Genomic DNA, 13,970 nt, shown 5'->3' on the forward strand with positions numbered 1-13,970 from the left:
GGTTCCCACAGATGCATCCTGAGGAAGGTCTGTCGTTGGCTTAGGAAGGCCTACACAAGCCTAACAAGCTGCCCGTCTCCGACAGTGAGAAACAATGTTATGTTTTTAAACATAATATAATAACAAAACCAGCGTGGGACATTTACTGCTTGTGTGAAACTTGACAACAGTTGTGTGAGGTGAGAATCATACGGCCCAATATGGCGGCCTCGAGTCCTGTTATCCAACCGGAAGATGTGAACAGACTGCGGTATGAACTGGCTGTGACTAAGGCAGGACGAGACGCGCTAGCAAGTGTGTTTATGTGGTCGTACCGGGGCGCCTTCCCAGTAGTGACTTACCTCACTCAGGACTTGGGGTACGACAATGCTCAGTACAGGCGTGTCTTCGATGATCACCAGAGGAAGAAACTGAAAGCTTCTTCTGACGCGGCAACTTTTGACATCACCCTGTTGTATAAACTCCTGCAACGTGTGTGTGGTGTGGCTGGGATGAAGGACACCACTCCAGGGCCTCAGGGACCATCACTTGAACACCTCATTTACAGCCTGAAGTAACACCGAAACACGTTGGCCCATGATAATGTGAGAATGTCAGAGCAAGATCTTACGTCAACACTGACGGAGCTCAGTGACTTATTGGCTAAGATGCTGGCTGAGGCCGGCGTCCGGTGTGGGACAAACAGCCAGGATGTGGACCACGTGACCAGAGATGTCACCAAGTATATTGGTGGTCTGCTAGCGAAGGTCAGAGAGCAGCTGGATCCCTCAGATGTGGCGTACTTGCCACAGCTCCGCCAGGAGATTAAGATGTTCAGAAGCCACATCACAGAAGAGGTTAAGCAGATGAGCAAGCAGGAGCTAACGGACGGGTATAAACTGCTGTACAAGGTTGTTCCCGCACCCTGGCTCCACCTCAACATTAACTACAACCCAAGTCTTGCTTTTACACGACTGCGACTCCTTGAAGATCCCGTCATAGAGGCAAGACCCTCCCACGCTGCCAAGGGTCAAGATAACACAAGACCCTCCCACGCTGCCAAGGGTCAGGATATAAACTATGAAGACATCTTGAGTATGAGACGAGAGGACGGAAGAGTCCCTCAGTGTGTCCTCCTGACGGGGGAAGGTGGTATAGGCAAGACAACTTTACTCAAGCTCATCCTCGAGAAGTGGATAGAGGACCCTGATGCCATACGTCACCTGGGCACTGTGGACCTCGTTTTCTATGTACAGTGCAGGGACTCACATCTTAATACCTTCGATGATCTCCTCCGCCAGTTGCTGCCTCTAGCACTTAGTGATTCTGGTGCTGACTTCCAGCTGTTTAAGGAGATAATCTTGAGCTTAAATATATTAGTCCTGATTGACGGCTACGACGAGGTCAACGACCATTCAGGAAGGCTGGTGAAGGAGCTGTTGCACCTGCCTGGCAAGGATGTGAGGTTGGTGATAACCACACGGCCGGGGTGGGACAACCAACTGTCACAGCTCGTCCCACACACCAGACCTCCCTGCAACATCCTCGTCTTGGGCATCACTCCAGAACGTCGCGTGGAGTTCGCCGAGAGAACCATCAAGGTGCTGGTGGAGGAAGAGAGCCAACGGAGTGTCATCACAGGGAGGTTTACCCAGCGGCTGGAGCAGATGAGTCAGTTCCTGGGTGAGTACCTCAACACTCCACTCACCTTGACCTTGTTGGCGCTGCTGTGTGTCGAGGCTCCAGATGAATTTAACAACCTCACCACAAACACTCAAGTCTACGAGAAGATTCATGACTTCATAACCAGTAAACTGGTGTCCAGACTCACAGCCAAACATGTGGAGGACCCCAAAGGAAAATGTGACCAGTTTCTGTTGTTCTTTGAAGAGATTAGTTTAAGAGGGATCCAGAGGCAGGAGTACGACCTTCGGCCGGAGACGGAAGAGGAGATTAGGGAGAAGTGTAAAATTCTGGGACTGCCGCAGGAGGAGGTCTTGTCCAACTATTTCACAAGAACCAGCTACCGTCGGGGCCTCAATGTGGTGTGGGTGTTTGGCTATTTTCACGCCAGGTACCAGGAGTATTGTGCCAGCAGGAGGCTGGTCGCTCTCTTGTTGAAGGCTGAGCAAGAACGAGGTGATCCAGCATCACACCGGGTGTCAGGGGAAAGGTCTATAATCATTGACCTCTTGGTGGATGTTGTGGAGTGGGTGTTTGGCTATTTTCACGCCAGGTACCAGGAGTATTGTGCCAGCAGGAGGCTGGTCGCTCTCTTGTTGAGGGCTGAGCAAGACCGAGGTGATCCAGCATCACACCGGGTGTCAGGGGAAAGGTCTATAATCATTGACCTCTTGGTGGATGTTGTACGTAAGGAAAAACGCTCCTTGGGAGATCACCTGAGAGGGTCAAAGTTTGATATTAGCGCCGTGCAACAAGAGTTTATTGAGCGCCCCAGATGGAAGAACATTTTAGTCAGCACTACCGGGGTGCTGTGTGCCCGGGGAGTAGAGCACAGGTTCATTACTCACATAATTGACCTGTGCAAGATGATTACAAATTCGACTGACAAGCTGTTGAAGCATGTAGCAGAGTCCCGCGGGAGTGAGCACGTCATCCAAGCCGTGTGTGAGAAGCTGCGTACAGAACAAGAGTGGAGAATACGGAGTGTTGACTCGTGGGTTGTCCTGCCGCTTGTTCTTAAGAAGGTGACACCTAAGAACATTTACCTAAACATAAACGATGCACCCCAACTAAAGCAGCGCCTGTCTACACTGTCAGTGCTGGCAACAATGAAGGTAACCATATCCTTAGGTCTTGAATATTTTGAATATGGATTATTCAGCAAAGATTTTGAGATACCAAAACAATGTTTGGAGAGGCTGACAGCCCCCGGCAGTAAGTGTACCTTAGAGGGGTTTGATGGTCGCTTGTCTGAGGCAGCCATACCCCTCCTGCCTCACACCCTCGAGACCCTCCGCCTGCGCCTCACACTACACCAACTGACCGTCCTCATCCGTCACCTGCCTCACCTTCCTCACCTGCAGCGTCTTGGTAAATATTCATTTTTTCCCACCATAATTTTAAGGGTTATTTATTAATACCAAAATTACGCAAAGGGCTTCATTCGTCATGTTTAATATAGTAATTCAGATTTATATTGTTTACATATATGTTTACAACCTTATGGACGAAAGATTCCTTATATTGTTTACAAACATAATCACCTTAAAGGAGACAAACACCTTATATTGTTTACAAATATAGTGACCTTAAGGGTGACAAACACCTTATATTGTTTACAAATATAGTCACCTTAAGGGTGACAAACACCTTATATTGTTTACAAATATAGTCACCTTAAGGGCGACAAACACCTTATATTGTTTACAAATATAGTCACCTTAAGGGCGACAAACACCTTATATTGTTTACAAATATAGTCACCTTAAGGGTGACAAACACCTCATATTGTTTACAAATATAGTCACCTTAAGTGTGACAAACACCTTACATTGTTTACAAATATAGTCACCTTAAGGGTGACAAACACCTTATATTGTTTACAAATATAGTCACCTTAAAGGTGACAAACACCTGATATTGTTTACAAATATAGTCACCTTAAAGGTGACAAACACCTGATATTGTTTACAAATATAGTCACCTTAAGGGTGACAAACACCTTATATTGTTTACAAATATAGTCACCTTAAGGGTGACAAACACCTTATATTGTTTACAATTATAGTCACCTTAAGGGTGACAAACCTTCTACTTTGATTACAAATATAGACTTATTAAGGGCGACTACTCCATGAATAATAAATTTTCGAAACATTCCGCTGCTGTATATATTCTTGTGCATAAATAATTTCATGAAGTATTTAGCGACGCCAAACTTTTGGTTCAGATGACTTACCACTTTGACTTTGACTCGTGGTACAGATCTCCTTTCACTGTGACCTAATTCCTGTTCAGGATGACCTTTCACTGTGACCTAATTCCTGTTCAGGATGACCTTTCACTGTGACCTAATTCCTTATCAGGATGACCTTTCACTGTGACCTAATTCCTGTTCAAGATGACCTTTCACTGTGACCTAATTCCTGTTCAGGATGACCTTTCACTGTGACCTAATTCCTGTTCAAGATGACCTTTCACTGTGACCTAATTCCTGTTCAGGATGACCTTTCACTGTGACCTAATTCCTGTTCAAGATGACCTTTTACTGTGGCCTAATTCCTGTTCAAGATGACCTTTCACTGTGACCTAATTCCTGTTCAAGATGACCTTTCACTGTGACCTAATTCCTGTTCAGGATGACCTTTCACTGTGACCTAATTCCTGTTCAGGATGACCTTTCACTGTGGCCTAATTCCTGTTCAAGATGACCTTTTACTGTGACCTAATTCCTGTTCAAGATGACCTTTCACTGTGGCCTAATTCCTGTTCAAGATGACCTTTCACTGTGACCTAATTCCTGTTCAAGATGACCTTTCACTGTGACCTAATTCCTGTTCAGGATGACCTTTCTCTGTGACCTAATTCCTGTTCAAGATGACCTTTTACTGTGCCCTAATTCCTGTTCAAGATGACCTTTCACTGTGACCTAATTCCTGTTCAGGTTGACCTTTCACTGGGACCTAATTCCTGTTCAGGATGACCTTTCACTGTGACCTAATTCCTGTTCAAGATGACCTTTCACTGTGACCTAATTCCTGTTCAGGATGACCTTTCTCTGTGACCTAATTCCTGTTCAAGATGACCTTTTACTGTGACCTAATTCCTGTTCAAGATGACCTTTCACTGTGACCTAATTCCTGTTCAAGATGACCTTTCACTGTGACCTAATTCCTGTTCAGGATGACCTTTCTCTGTGACCTAATTCCTGTTCAGGATGACCTTTCTCTGTGACCTAATTCCTGTTCAAGATGACCTTTTACTGTGACCTAATTCCTGTTCAGGATGACCTTTCTCTGTGACCTAATTCCTGTTCAAGATGACCTTTTACTGTGACCTAATTCCTGTTCAAGATGACCTTTCACTGTGACCAAATTCCTGTTCAAGTTGACCTTTCACTGTGACCTAATTCCTGTTCAAGATGACCTTTCACTGTGACCTAATTCCTGTTCAGGATGACCTTTCTCTGTGACCTAATTCCTGTTCAAGATGACCTTTTACTGTGACCTAATTCCTGTTCAAGATGACCTTTCACTGTGACCAAATTCCTGTTCAAGATGACCTTTCACTGTGACCTAATTCCTGTTCAGGATGACCTTTCACTGTGACCTAATTCCTGTTCAAGATGACCTTTCACTGTGACCTAATTCCTGTTCAGGATGACCTTTCTCTGTGACCTAATTCCTGTTCAAGATGACCTTTTACTGTGACCTAATTCCTGTTCAAGATGACCTTTCACTGTGACCAAATTCCTGTTCAAGATGACCTTTCACTGTGACCTAATTCCTGTTCAAGATGACCTTTCTCTGTGACCTAATTCCTGTTCAGGTTGACCTTTCACTGTGACCTAATTCCTGTTCAGGATGACCTTTCACTGAGACCTAATTCCTGTTCAAGATGACCTTTCACTGTGACCTAATTCCTGTTCAGGATGACCTTTCTCTGTGACCTAATTCCTGTTCAAGATGACCTTTCACTGTGACCTAATTCCTGTTCAGGATGACCTTTCACTGTGACCTAATTCCTGTTCAAGATGACCTTTTACTGTGACCTAATTCCTGTTCAAGATGACCTTTCACTGTGACCTAATTCCTGTTCAGGATGACCTTTTACTGTGACCTAATTCCTGTTCAAGATGACCTTTCACACTGACCTAATTTCTGTTCAAGATGACCTTTCTCTGTGACCTAATTCCTGTTGAAGATGACCATTCACTGTGACCTAATTCCTGTTCAGGATGACCTTTCACTGTGACCTAATTCCTGTCCAAGATGACCTTTTACTGTGACCTAATTCCTGTTCAAGATGACCTTTTACTGTGACCTAATTCCTATTCAGGATGACCTTTCTCTTTGAAATATTCCTGTTTAAGATGACCTTTTACTGTGACCTAATTCCTGTTCAAGATGACCTTTCACTGTGACCTAATTCCTGTTCAAGATGACCTTTCACTGTGACCTAATTCCTGTTTAAGATGACCTTTTACTGTGACCTAATTCCTGTTCAAGATGACCTTTCACTGTGACCTAATTCCTGTTCAAGATGACCTTTCACACTGACCTATTCCTGTTCAAGACGACCTTTCACACTGACCTAATTCCTTTTTAAGATGACGTTTCAGTGTGACCTAATTCCTGTCAAAGATGACCTTTTACTGTGACCTTGATCCCATGGTTAATTAGACCTTCCGTAACTTTGATCCCTAATTCAGGTGACCCATCTATCCCTGTGACCTTGATACTTGGTCCAGATGACCTTTCACTGTGACCTTGACTTAGTTTATATGACCTTCTAATGCGACCTTGACCATTGATAAAGATGACCATGACTGTGACCTTGACCATTGACACAGATGACCTTGACTGTGACCTTGGCCATTGATACAGATGACCTTGACCATTGATACAGATGACCTTGACTGTGACCTTGACCATTGCCACAGATGACCTTGACCATTGATACAGATGACCTTGACCATTGATACAGATGACCTTGACCATTGCTACAGATGACCTTGACCATTGATACAGATGACCTTGACTGTGACCTTGACCATTGATACAGATGACCTTGACCATTGCCACAGATGACCTTGACTGTGACCTTGACCATTGATACAGATGCCCTTGACCATTGACACAGATGACCTTGACCATTGATACAGATGACCTTGACTGTGACCTTGACCATTGATACAGATGACCTTGACCATTGCCACAGATGACCTTGACCATTGATACAGATGACCTTGACCATTGATACAGATGACCTTGACCATTGCTACAGATGACCTTGACCATTGATACAGATGACCTTGACTGTGACCTTGACCATTGATACAGATGACCTTGACCATTGCCACAGATGACCTTGACCATTGATACAGATGACCTTGACCATTGATACAGATGACCTTGACCGTGGCTTTTAAAAGCTATTAATACATAGTTTAGATGCTATTAATACTGTCCAAAATACGGACTTGTCATCAGGTAATAAACCCAGCAGTAAGGTGAGTGGATGGCTCAGTATGTCTTCTTGTTATATCTTAGAACATACCAGTAACGACAGTGACTGTATCTCAGTGTATGTCTTCAGGCATTGACCTGGACGCCACGGACTACGTGGTCCCGGACACCCTGGACGACACGGGCTACGTGGACCCGGACACCCTGGACGCCTCGGGCTACGTGGTCCCGGACACCCTGGACGCCACGGGCTACGTGGACCCGGACACCCTGGACGCCACGGGCTACGTGGACCCGGACACCCTGGACGCCATGGGATACGTGGACCCGGACACCCTGGACGCCACGGGCTACGTGGACCCGGACACCCTGGACGCCACGGGCTACGTGGACCCGGACACCATGGACGCCACGGGCTACGTGGACCCGGACACCATGGACGCCACGGGCTACGTGGACCCGGACACCATGGACGCCACGGGCTACGTGGACCCGGACACCCTGGACGCCACGGGCTACGTGGACCCGGACACCCTGGACGCCACGGGCTACGTGGACCCGGACACCATGGACGCCACGGGCTACGTGGACCCGGACACCCTGGACGCCACGGGCTACGTGGACCCGGACACCCTGGACGCCACGGGCTACGTGGACCCGGACACCCTGGACGCTACGGGCTACGTGGACCCGGACACCCTGGGCAGTCTGCCGTACCAGGGAAGGGCGCTCACCCTGACCATCTACTGGGACGTCACTGATGACGACCCCGCCATAGACTGGTGCTGCCACCTGGTGGCTCAACTGTGTCCTCCCTCAAGAGGAGGGTATAGTGACCTGACCTTCCCTTACACGTCACTCACCAGTACGTATTGACTACATCTTAACACGTGAATATCTGTAACTCAGTTGTTTAATTCACAGTGCTTCCAGTGGTTTCAAAAATATTTTTACATTAAAAGTCATGAATTAGAGAACTTATAATGCTTCTTAAGTAACTTTGAGCACCGTTTAGCGACCAAGAATATTCATTAAGCAAGCTTCACTGCTTATAAGATAACACTGATCAATATTTAGCCCAACATTGTCTTGCTTAATACAAGCTAGATTAACTTGATATAAGTTTTCTTTGGCATGAGTGTGTGACATAGACAGGTGTGGGTGGGGAGAGTAGCCAGGTGTGGGCTTTAGTGTTCCCTCTCATGTGCAGGTGTGGGTCGGGAGAGTAGCCAGGTGTGAGCTTCCGTGCTCCTTCCCATTTGCAGGTGTGGGTGAGGAGAGTAGCCAGGTGTGGTCTTCCGTGTTCCCTCTCATGTACAGGTGTGGGTGGGGAGAGTAGCCAGGTGTGAGCTTCCGTGTTCCTCCCCATCTACAGGTGTGGGTCGGGAGAGTAGCCAGGTGTGGGCTTCCGTGTTCCCTCTTATCTACAGGTGTGGGTCGGGAGAGTAGCCAGGTGTGACAACGTTTGTTTTCATGTATTAGCTACGTTATTGTGTGGTTGTAAATAAGTTGCCACAACTTACTGCACAACTTTGGCTAAACAATTTTGAGACCGTGTCGCAACCTTAAATGTTGCATAAAACTCGTTTTCCTGATTGATGGAATATATATAAAAAATGTAGAAATATTTAAAAAATATATTTTTACATATACTAGAAATAAAACTGAAGCATAATAAAAGGTAAGTTAAAAATATTTTATTCATTACTTTCACTTAATGGAGAATCCATGGTAGTGGTGGTGGAATTGTTGCTGGGTTGTGGTTGGTGGCAGTGGTGGTAGGTTGTGATTGGTGGCAGTGGTGGGTGATGTTTATTGTTGGTGGTAGTGGTTGGTTCTAGTGGTGGTTAATAGTTGTGGTTGGTTCTAGTGGTGGTTAATAGTTGTGGTTAGTGGTGGTGGTTGATTGCTGTGGTTGGTAATTGTGGTGGCTGATGGTTGTGATTAGTGGTAGGGGTGGTTAATGTTAATGGTGGTCGAGGTTGTGGTGGTTTATGGTATCTGGCTCTGCTCCACTACCCTCCTCCACATCTGCACAACTACCCTCCTCCTCCTCTGCACCACTACCCTCCTCCTCCTCTGCTCCACTACCCTCCTCCACCTCTGCACAACTACCCTCCTCCTCCTCTGCACCACTACCCTCCTCCTCCTCTGCTCCACTACCCTCCTCCACCTCTGCACCACTACCCTCCTCCTCTGCACCATACGCTTCTCCTTTGCACCACTACCCACCTCCTCCTCTGCTCCACTACCCTCCTCCACCTCTGCACCACTACCCTCCTCCTACTCTGCACCACTACCCTCCTCCTCCTCTGCTCCACTACCCTCCTCCACCTCTGCACCACTACCCTCCTCCTCTGCACCATACGCTTCTCCTTTGCACCACTACCCACCTCCTCTGCACCACTAACCTCCGCCGCAGCACCACTACCCTCCTCCACCTCTGCACCACTACCCTCCTCCTCCTCTGCACCACTACCCTCCTCCTCTGCATATAGGCTTCTCCTCTGCACCACTACCCATCTCCTCTGCACGTCAACCCTCCTCCTCTGCTCCACTATCCTCCTTCTGCTCTGCACCATTACTCTCATCCGCGTTTGCACCACTACCCTCCTCCTCCTCCTCCTCCTCTGCACCACTTCCCTCCTCCTCAGCACCACTACCCTCCTCCTCTGTACCACTACCCTCCTCCTCTGCACCACTACCCATCTCCCCTGCACCACTACCCTCATCCTCCTTTGCACCACCTCCCTCCTACTCCTCCTCTGCACCACTACCCTCTTCCTCTGCACCACTTCCCTCCTTCTCGAATGCACCACTACCCTCCCCCTCCTCCTCTGCACCACTACCCTCCTCCTCTGCACCACTACACTCCTCATCTGCACCACTAACCTCCTCCTATGCACCACTACCCTCCTTCTCCTCCTCTGCACCACTACCCTCCTCCTCCTCAGCACCACTACCCTCCCCCCTGCACCACTACCCTTCTCCTCTGCACCCACTACCCTCCCCCTCCTCTGCACCACTACCCTCCCCCTTCTCTGCACAACTACCCTCCTCCTCCTCTACACCACTACCCTCCTCCTCCTCTGCACCACTACCCTCCTCCTCTGCACCACTACCCTCCACGTCCTCTGCACCACTACCCCCATCCTCTGCACCACTACCCTCCTCCTCCTCTGCACAACTACCCTCCTCCTCTGCACCACTACCCTTCTCCTCTGCAACACTACTATCCTCCTCTGCACCACTACCCTCCGTCTCCTCTGCACCTCTTCCCTTCTCCTCTGCTCCACTACCCTCCTACTCCTATGGACCTCTACCCTCCCCCTCTGCACCACTACCCTCCTCCTCTGTACCACTACCCTCCTCCTCTGCACCACTACCCTCCACGTCCTCTGCACCACTACCCTCCTCCTCCTCTGTACCACTACCCTCCTCCTCTGCACCACTACCCTCCTCCTCTGCACCACTACCCTCCTCCTCTGCACCACTACCCTCCTCCTCTGCATCACTACCCTCCTCTGCACCACTACCCTCATCCTCCTCTCACCACTACCCTCCTCCTCCTCTGCACCACTACCCTCCTCCTCTGCACCACTACCCTCCTCCTCCTCTGCACCACTACCCTCCTCCTCTGCACCACTACCCTCCTCCCCCTCTGCACCACTACCCTCCTCCTCTGCACCACTACCCTCCTCCTCTGCACCACTACCCTCCTCCTCTGCATCACTACCCTCCTCCTCTGCACCACTACCCTCATCCTCCTCTCACCACTACCCTCCTCCTCCTCTGCATCACTACCTTCCTCCTCATCTGCTCCACTACCCTCCTCCTCCTCTGCATCACTACCCTCCTCCTCCGTTGCACCACTACCCTCCTCCTCCTCTGCATCACTACCCTCCTCCTCCGTTGCACCACTACCCTCCTCCTCTGCATCACTACCCTCCTCTTCCTCTGCACCACTATCCTCCTCCTCCTCCTCTGCATCACTACTCTCCTCCTCTGCACCACTACCCTCCTTCTCTGCTCCACTACCTTCCTCCTACTCTGCACCACTACCCTCCTCCTCCTCCTCTGCGCAATTACCATCCCCCTCCTTTGCACCAAAACCCTCCTCCTCCTCTGCACCACTACCCTCATCCTCCTCTGCACCACTAGCCTCCTCCTCTGCACCACTACCCTCCTCCTATGCACCACTACCCTCCTCCTCCTCTGCACCACTACCCTTCTCCTCCTCTGCACCACTACCCTCCTCCTGTGCACCACTACCCTCCTCCTCCTCTGCAAAACTATCCTCCTGCTCCTCTGCACCACTAACCTCCTCCTCTTGCACCACTACCCTCCTCCTTCTCCTCTGCACCACTACCCTCCTCCTCCTCTGCACCACTACCCTCCTCCTCTGCACCACTACCCTTCTCCTCCTCTGCACCACTACCCTCCTCCTCTATACAACTACCCTCCTCCTCTGCACCACTACCCTCCTCCTCTGCACCACTACCCTCCTGCTCTGCACCACTACTCTTCTCCTCCTCTGCACCACTACTCTTCTCTTCCTCTGCACTAATACCATCCGTCTCCTCTGTACCACTACTCTCCTCCTCTGCACTACTACCTTCCTCCTCTGCACCTCTTCCCTTCTCCTCTGCTCCACTACCCTCCTCCTCTGCACCACTGCCCTCCTCCTCTGCACCACTACCCGCCTCCTCTGCACCACTACTCTCCTCCTCCTCTGCACCAATACCCTCCTTCTCCTCTGTACCACTACTCTCCTCCTCTGCACTACTACCTTCCTCCTCTGCAACGCTACCCTCCTCTTCCTCTGCACCACTACCCTCCTCCTCATCCTCTTACCCAATACCCTCCTCCTCCTCTGCACCCCTACCCTCCTCCTCTGCACCACTACCCTCCCCCTCTGCACCACTACCCTCCTCATCCTCTGCCCCACTACCCACCTACTTCTCCTCTGCACCACTACCCTCCTCCTCCTCCTCTAGACCACTACCCTCCTCCTCTGCACCACTATCCTCCTCCTCCTCCTCAGCACCACTACCCTCCTCCGCTGCACCACTACCCTCCTCTGCACCACTACCCTCCTCCTCCTCAGCACCACTACCCTCCTCCTCTGCACCACTACCCTCCTCCTCTGCACCACTACCCTCCCCCTCTGCACCACTACCACTCCTCATCCTCTGCCCCACTACCCACCTACTCCTCCTCTGCAGTACTACCCCCCTCCTCCTCTGCACCACTATCCTCCCCCTCTTCTGAACCACTACCCTCCTCCTTCTCTGAACCACTACCCTCCTCCTCCTCCTCTGCACCATTACCTTCCCCTTCCGACTCTGCACCACTAATTTCCTCCTCCTTTGCACCACTACCCTCCCTTAACTCTGCACCACTACCCTCCTCCTCCTCTGCACCACTACCCTCCCCTCCACTGTACCACTACCCTCCTCCTCTGCACCACTACCCTCCTCCTCTGCACCACTTCCCTCCTCCAACTCTACACCATTTCCCTCCTCCTCCTCTGCACCACTAACCTCTTCCTCCTCTGCACCACTACCCTTCTCCTCCTCTGCACCACTACCCTCCTCCTCCTTTCCACCATATCCTCCTCCTACTTTGCACCACTACCCTCCTCCTCTGCACCACTACCCTTCTCCTCTGCACCACTACCCTCCTCCTCCTCTGCACTACTACCCTCCTCCTCCTCTGCACTACTACCCTCCTCCTCCTCTCCACTTCTACCCTCCTCCTCTGCACCACTACCCCCCTCCTCCTCCTCTGGACCACTACCCTCCTCCTCCTCTGCACCACTAGCCTCCTCCTCTGCACCACTACCCTCCTCCTCTGCACCACTACTCTCCTCCTCTCGACCACTACCATCATCGTTCTCTGCTCCACTATCCTACTCCTCCTCCTCTGGACCACTACCCTCCTCCTCCTCTGCACCACTATCCTCCTCCTCTGCACCACTGCCCTCCTCCTCTGCACCATACGCTTCTCCTTTGCACCACTACCCACCTCCTCCTCTGCTCCACTACCCTCCTCCACCTCAGCACCAATACCCTCCTCCTACTCTGCACCACTACCCTCCTCCTCCTCTGCTCCACTACCCTCCTCCACCTCTGCACCACTACCCTCCTCCTCTGCACCATACGCTTCTCTTTTGCACCACTACCCACCTCCTCTGCACCACTAACCTCCGCCGCAGCACCACTACCCTCCTCCACCTCTGCACCACTACCCTCCTCCTCCTCTGCACCACTACCCTCCTCCTCTGCATATAGGCTTCTCCTCTGCACCACTACCCATCTCCTCTGCACCTCAACCCTCCTCCTCTGCTCCACTATCCTCCTTCTGCTCTGCACCATTACTCTCATCCGCGTTTGCACCACTACCCTCCTCCTCCTCCTCCTCCTCTGCACCACTTCCCTCCTCCTCAGCACCACTACCCTCCTCCTCTGTACCACTACCCTCCTCCTCTGCACCACTACCCATCTCCCCTGCACCACTACCCTCATCCTCCTTTGCACCACCTCCCTCCTACTCCTCCTCTGCACCACTACCCTCTTCCTCTGCACCACTTCCCTCCTTCTCGAATGCACCACTACCCTCCCCCTCCTCCGGTGCACCACTACCCTCCTCCTCTGCACCACTACACTCCTCATCTGCACCACTAACCTCCTCCTATGCACCACTACCCTCCTTCTTCTCCTCTGCACCACTACCCTCCTCCTCCTCAGCACCACTACCCTCCCCCCTGCACCACTACCCTTCTCCTCTGCACCCACTACCCTCCCCCTCCTCTGCACCACTACCCTCCCCCTTCTCTGC

At 50.6% G+C, this 13,970-nt stretch overlaps 1 protein-coding gene across 1 annotated transcript; it reads left to right on the forward strand.

Moving 5' to 3' along the window:
- Positions 1-444: 444 nt before the first annotated feature.
- LOC138350645 (uncharacterized) lies at positions 445-8,031 on the forward strand. The gene is made up of 2 exons (XM_069301702.1): positions 445-3,033; positions 7,261-8,031. Exons 1-2 carry the CDS (start codon positions 591-593, stop codon positions 8,004-8,006), a joined length of 3,189 nt encoding a protein of 1,062 aa, XP_069157803.1. The 5' UTR covers positions 445-590; the 3' UTR covers positions 8,007-8,031.
- Positions 8,032-13,970: the final 5,939 nt, after the last annotated feature.

This window comes from Procambarus clarkii, chromosome 46 (assembly GCF_040958095.1).
Source record: "Procambarus clarkii isolate CNS0578487 chromosome 46, FALCON_Pclarkii_2.0, whole genome shotgun sequence".
Taxonomy (NCBI): domain Eukaryota; kingdom Metazoa; phylum Arthropoda; class Malacostraca; order Decapoda; family Cambaridae; genus Procambarus; species Procambarus clarkii.

Coding starts and splice junctions, on each gene's coding strand:
- LOC138350645 (XM_069301702.1), top strand. CDS start 591: ATGTCAGAGCAAGATCTTACGTCAACACTGACGGAGCTCAGTGACTTA. Junction 3,034..7,260: donor TCCTCACCTGCAGCGTCTTG/GTAAATATTCAT, acceptor GTATGTCTTCAG/GCATTGACCTGGACGCCACG.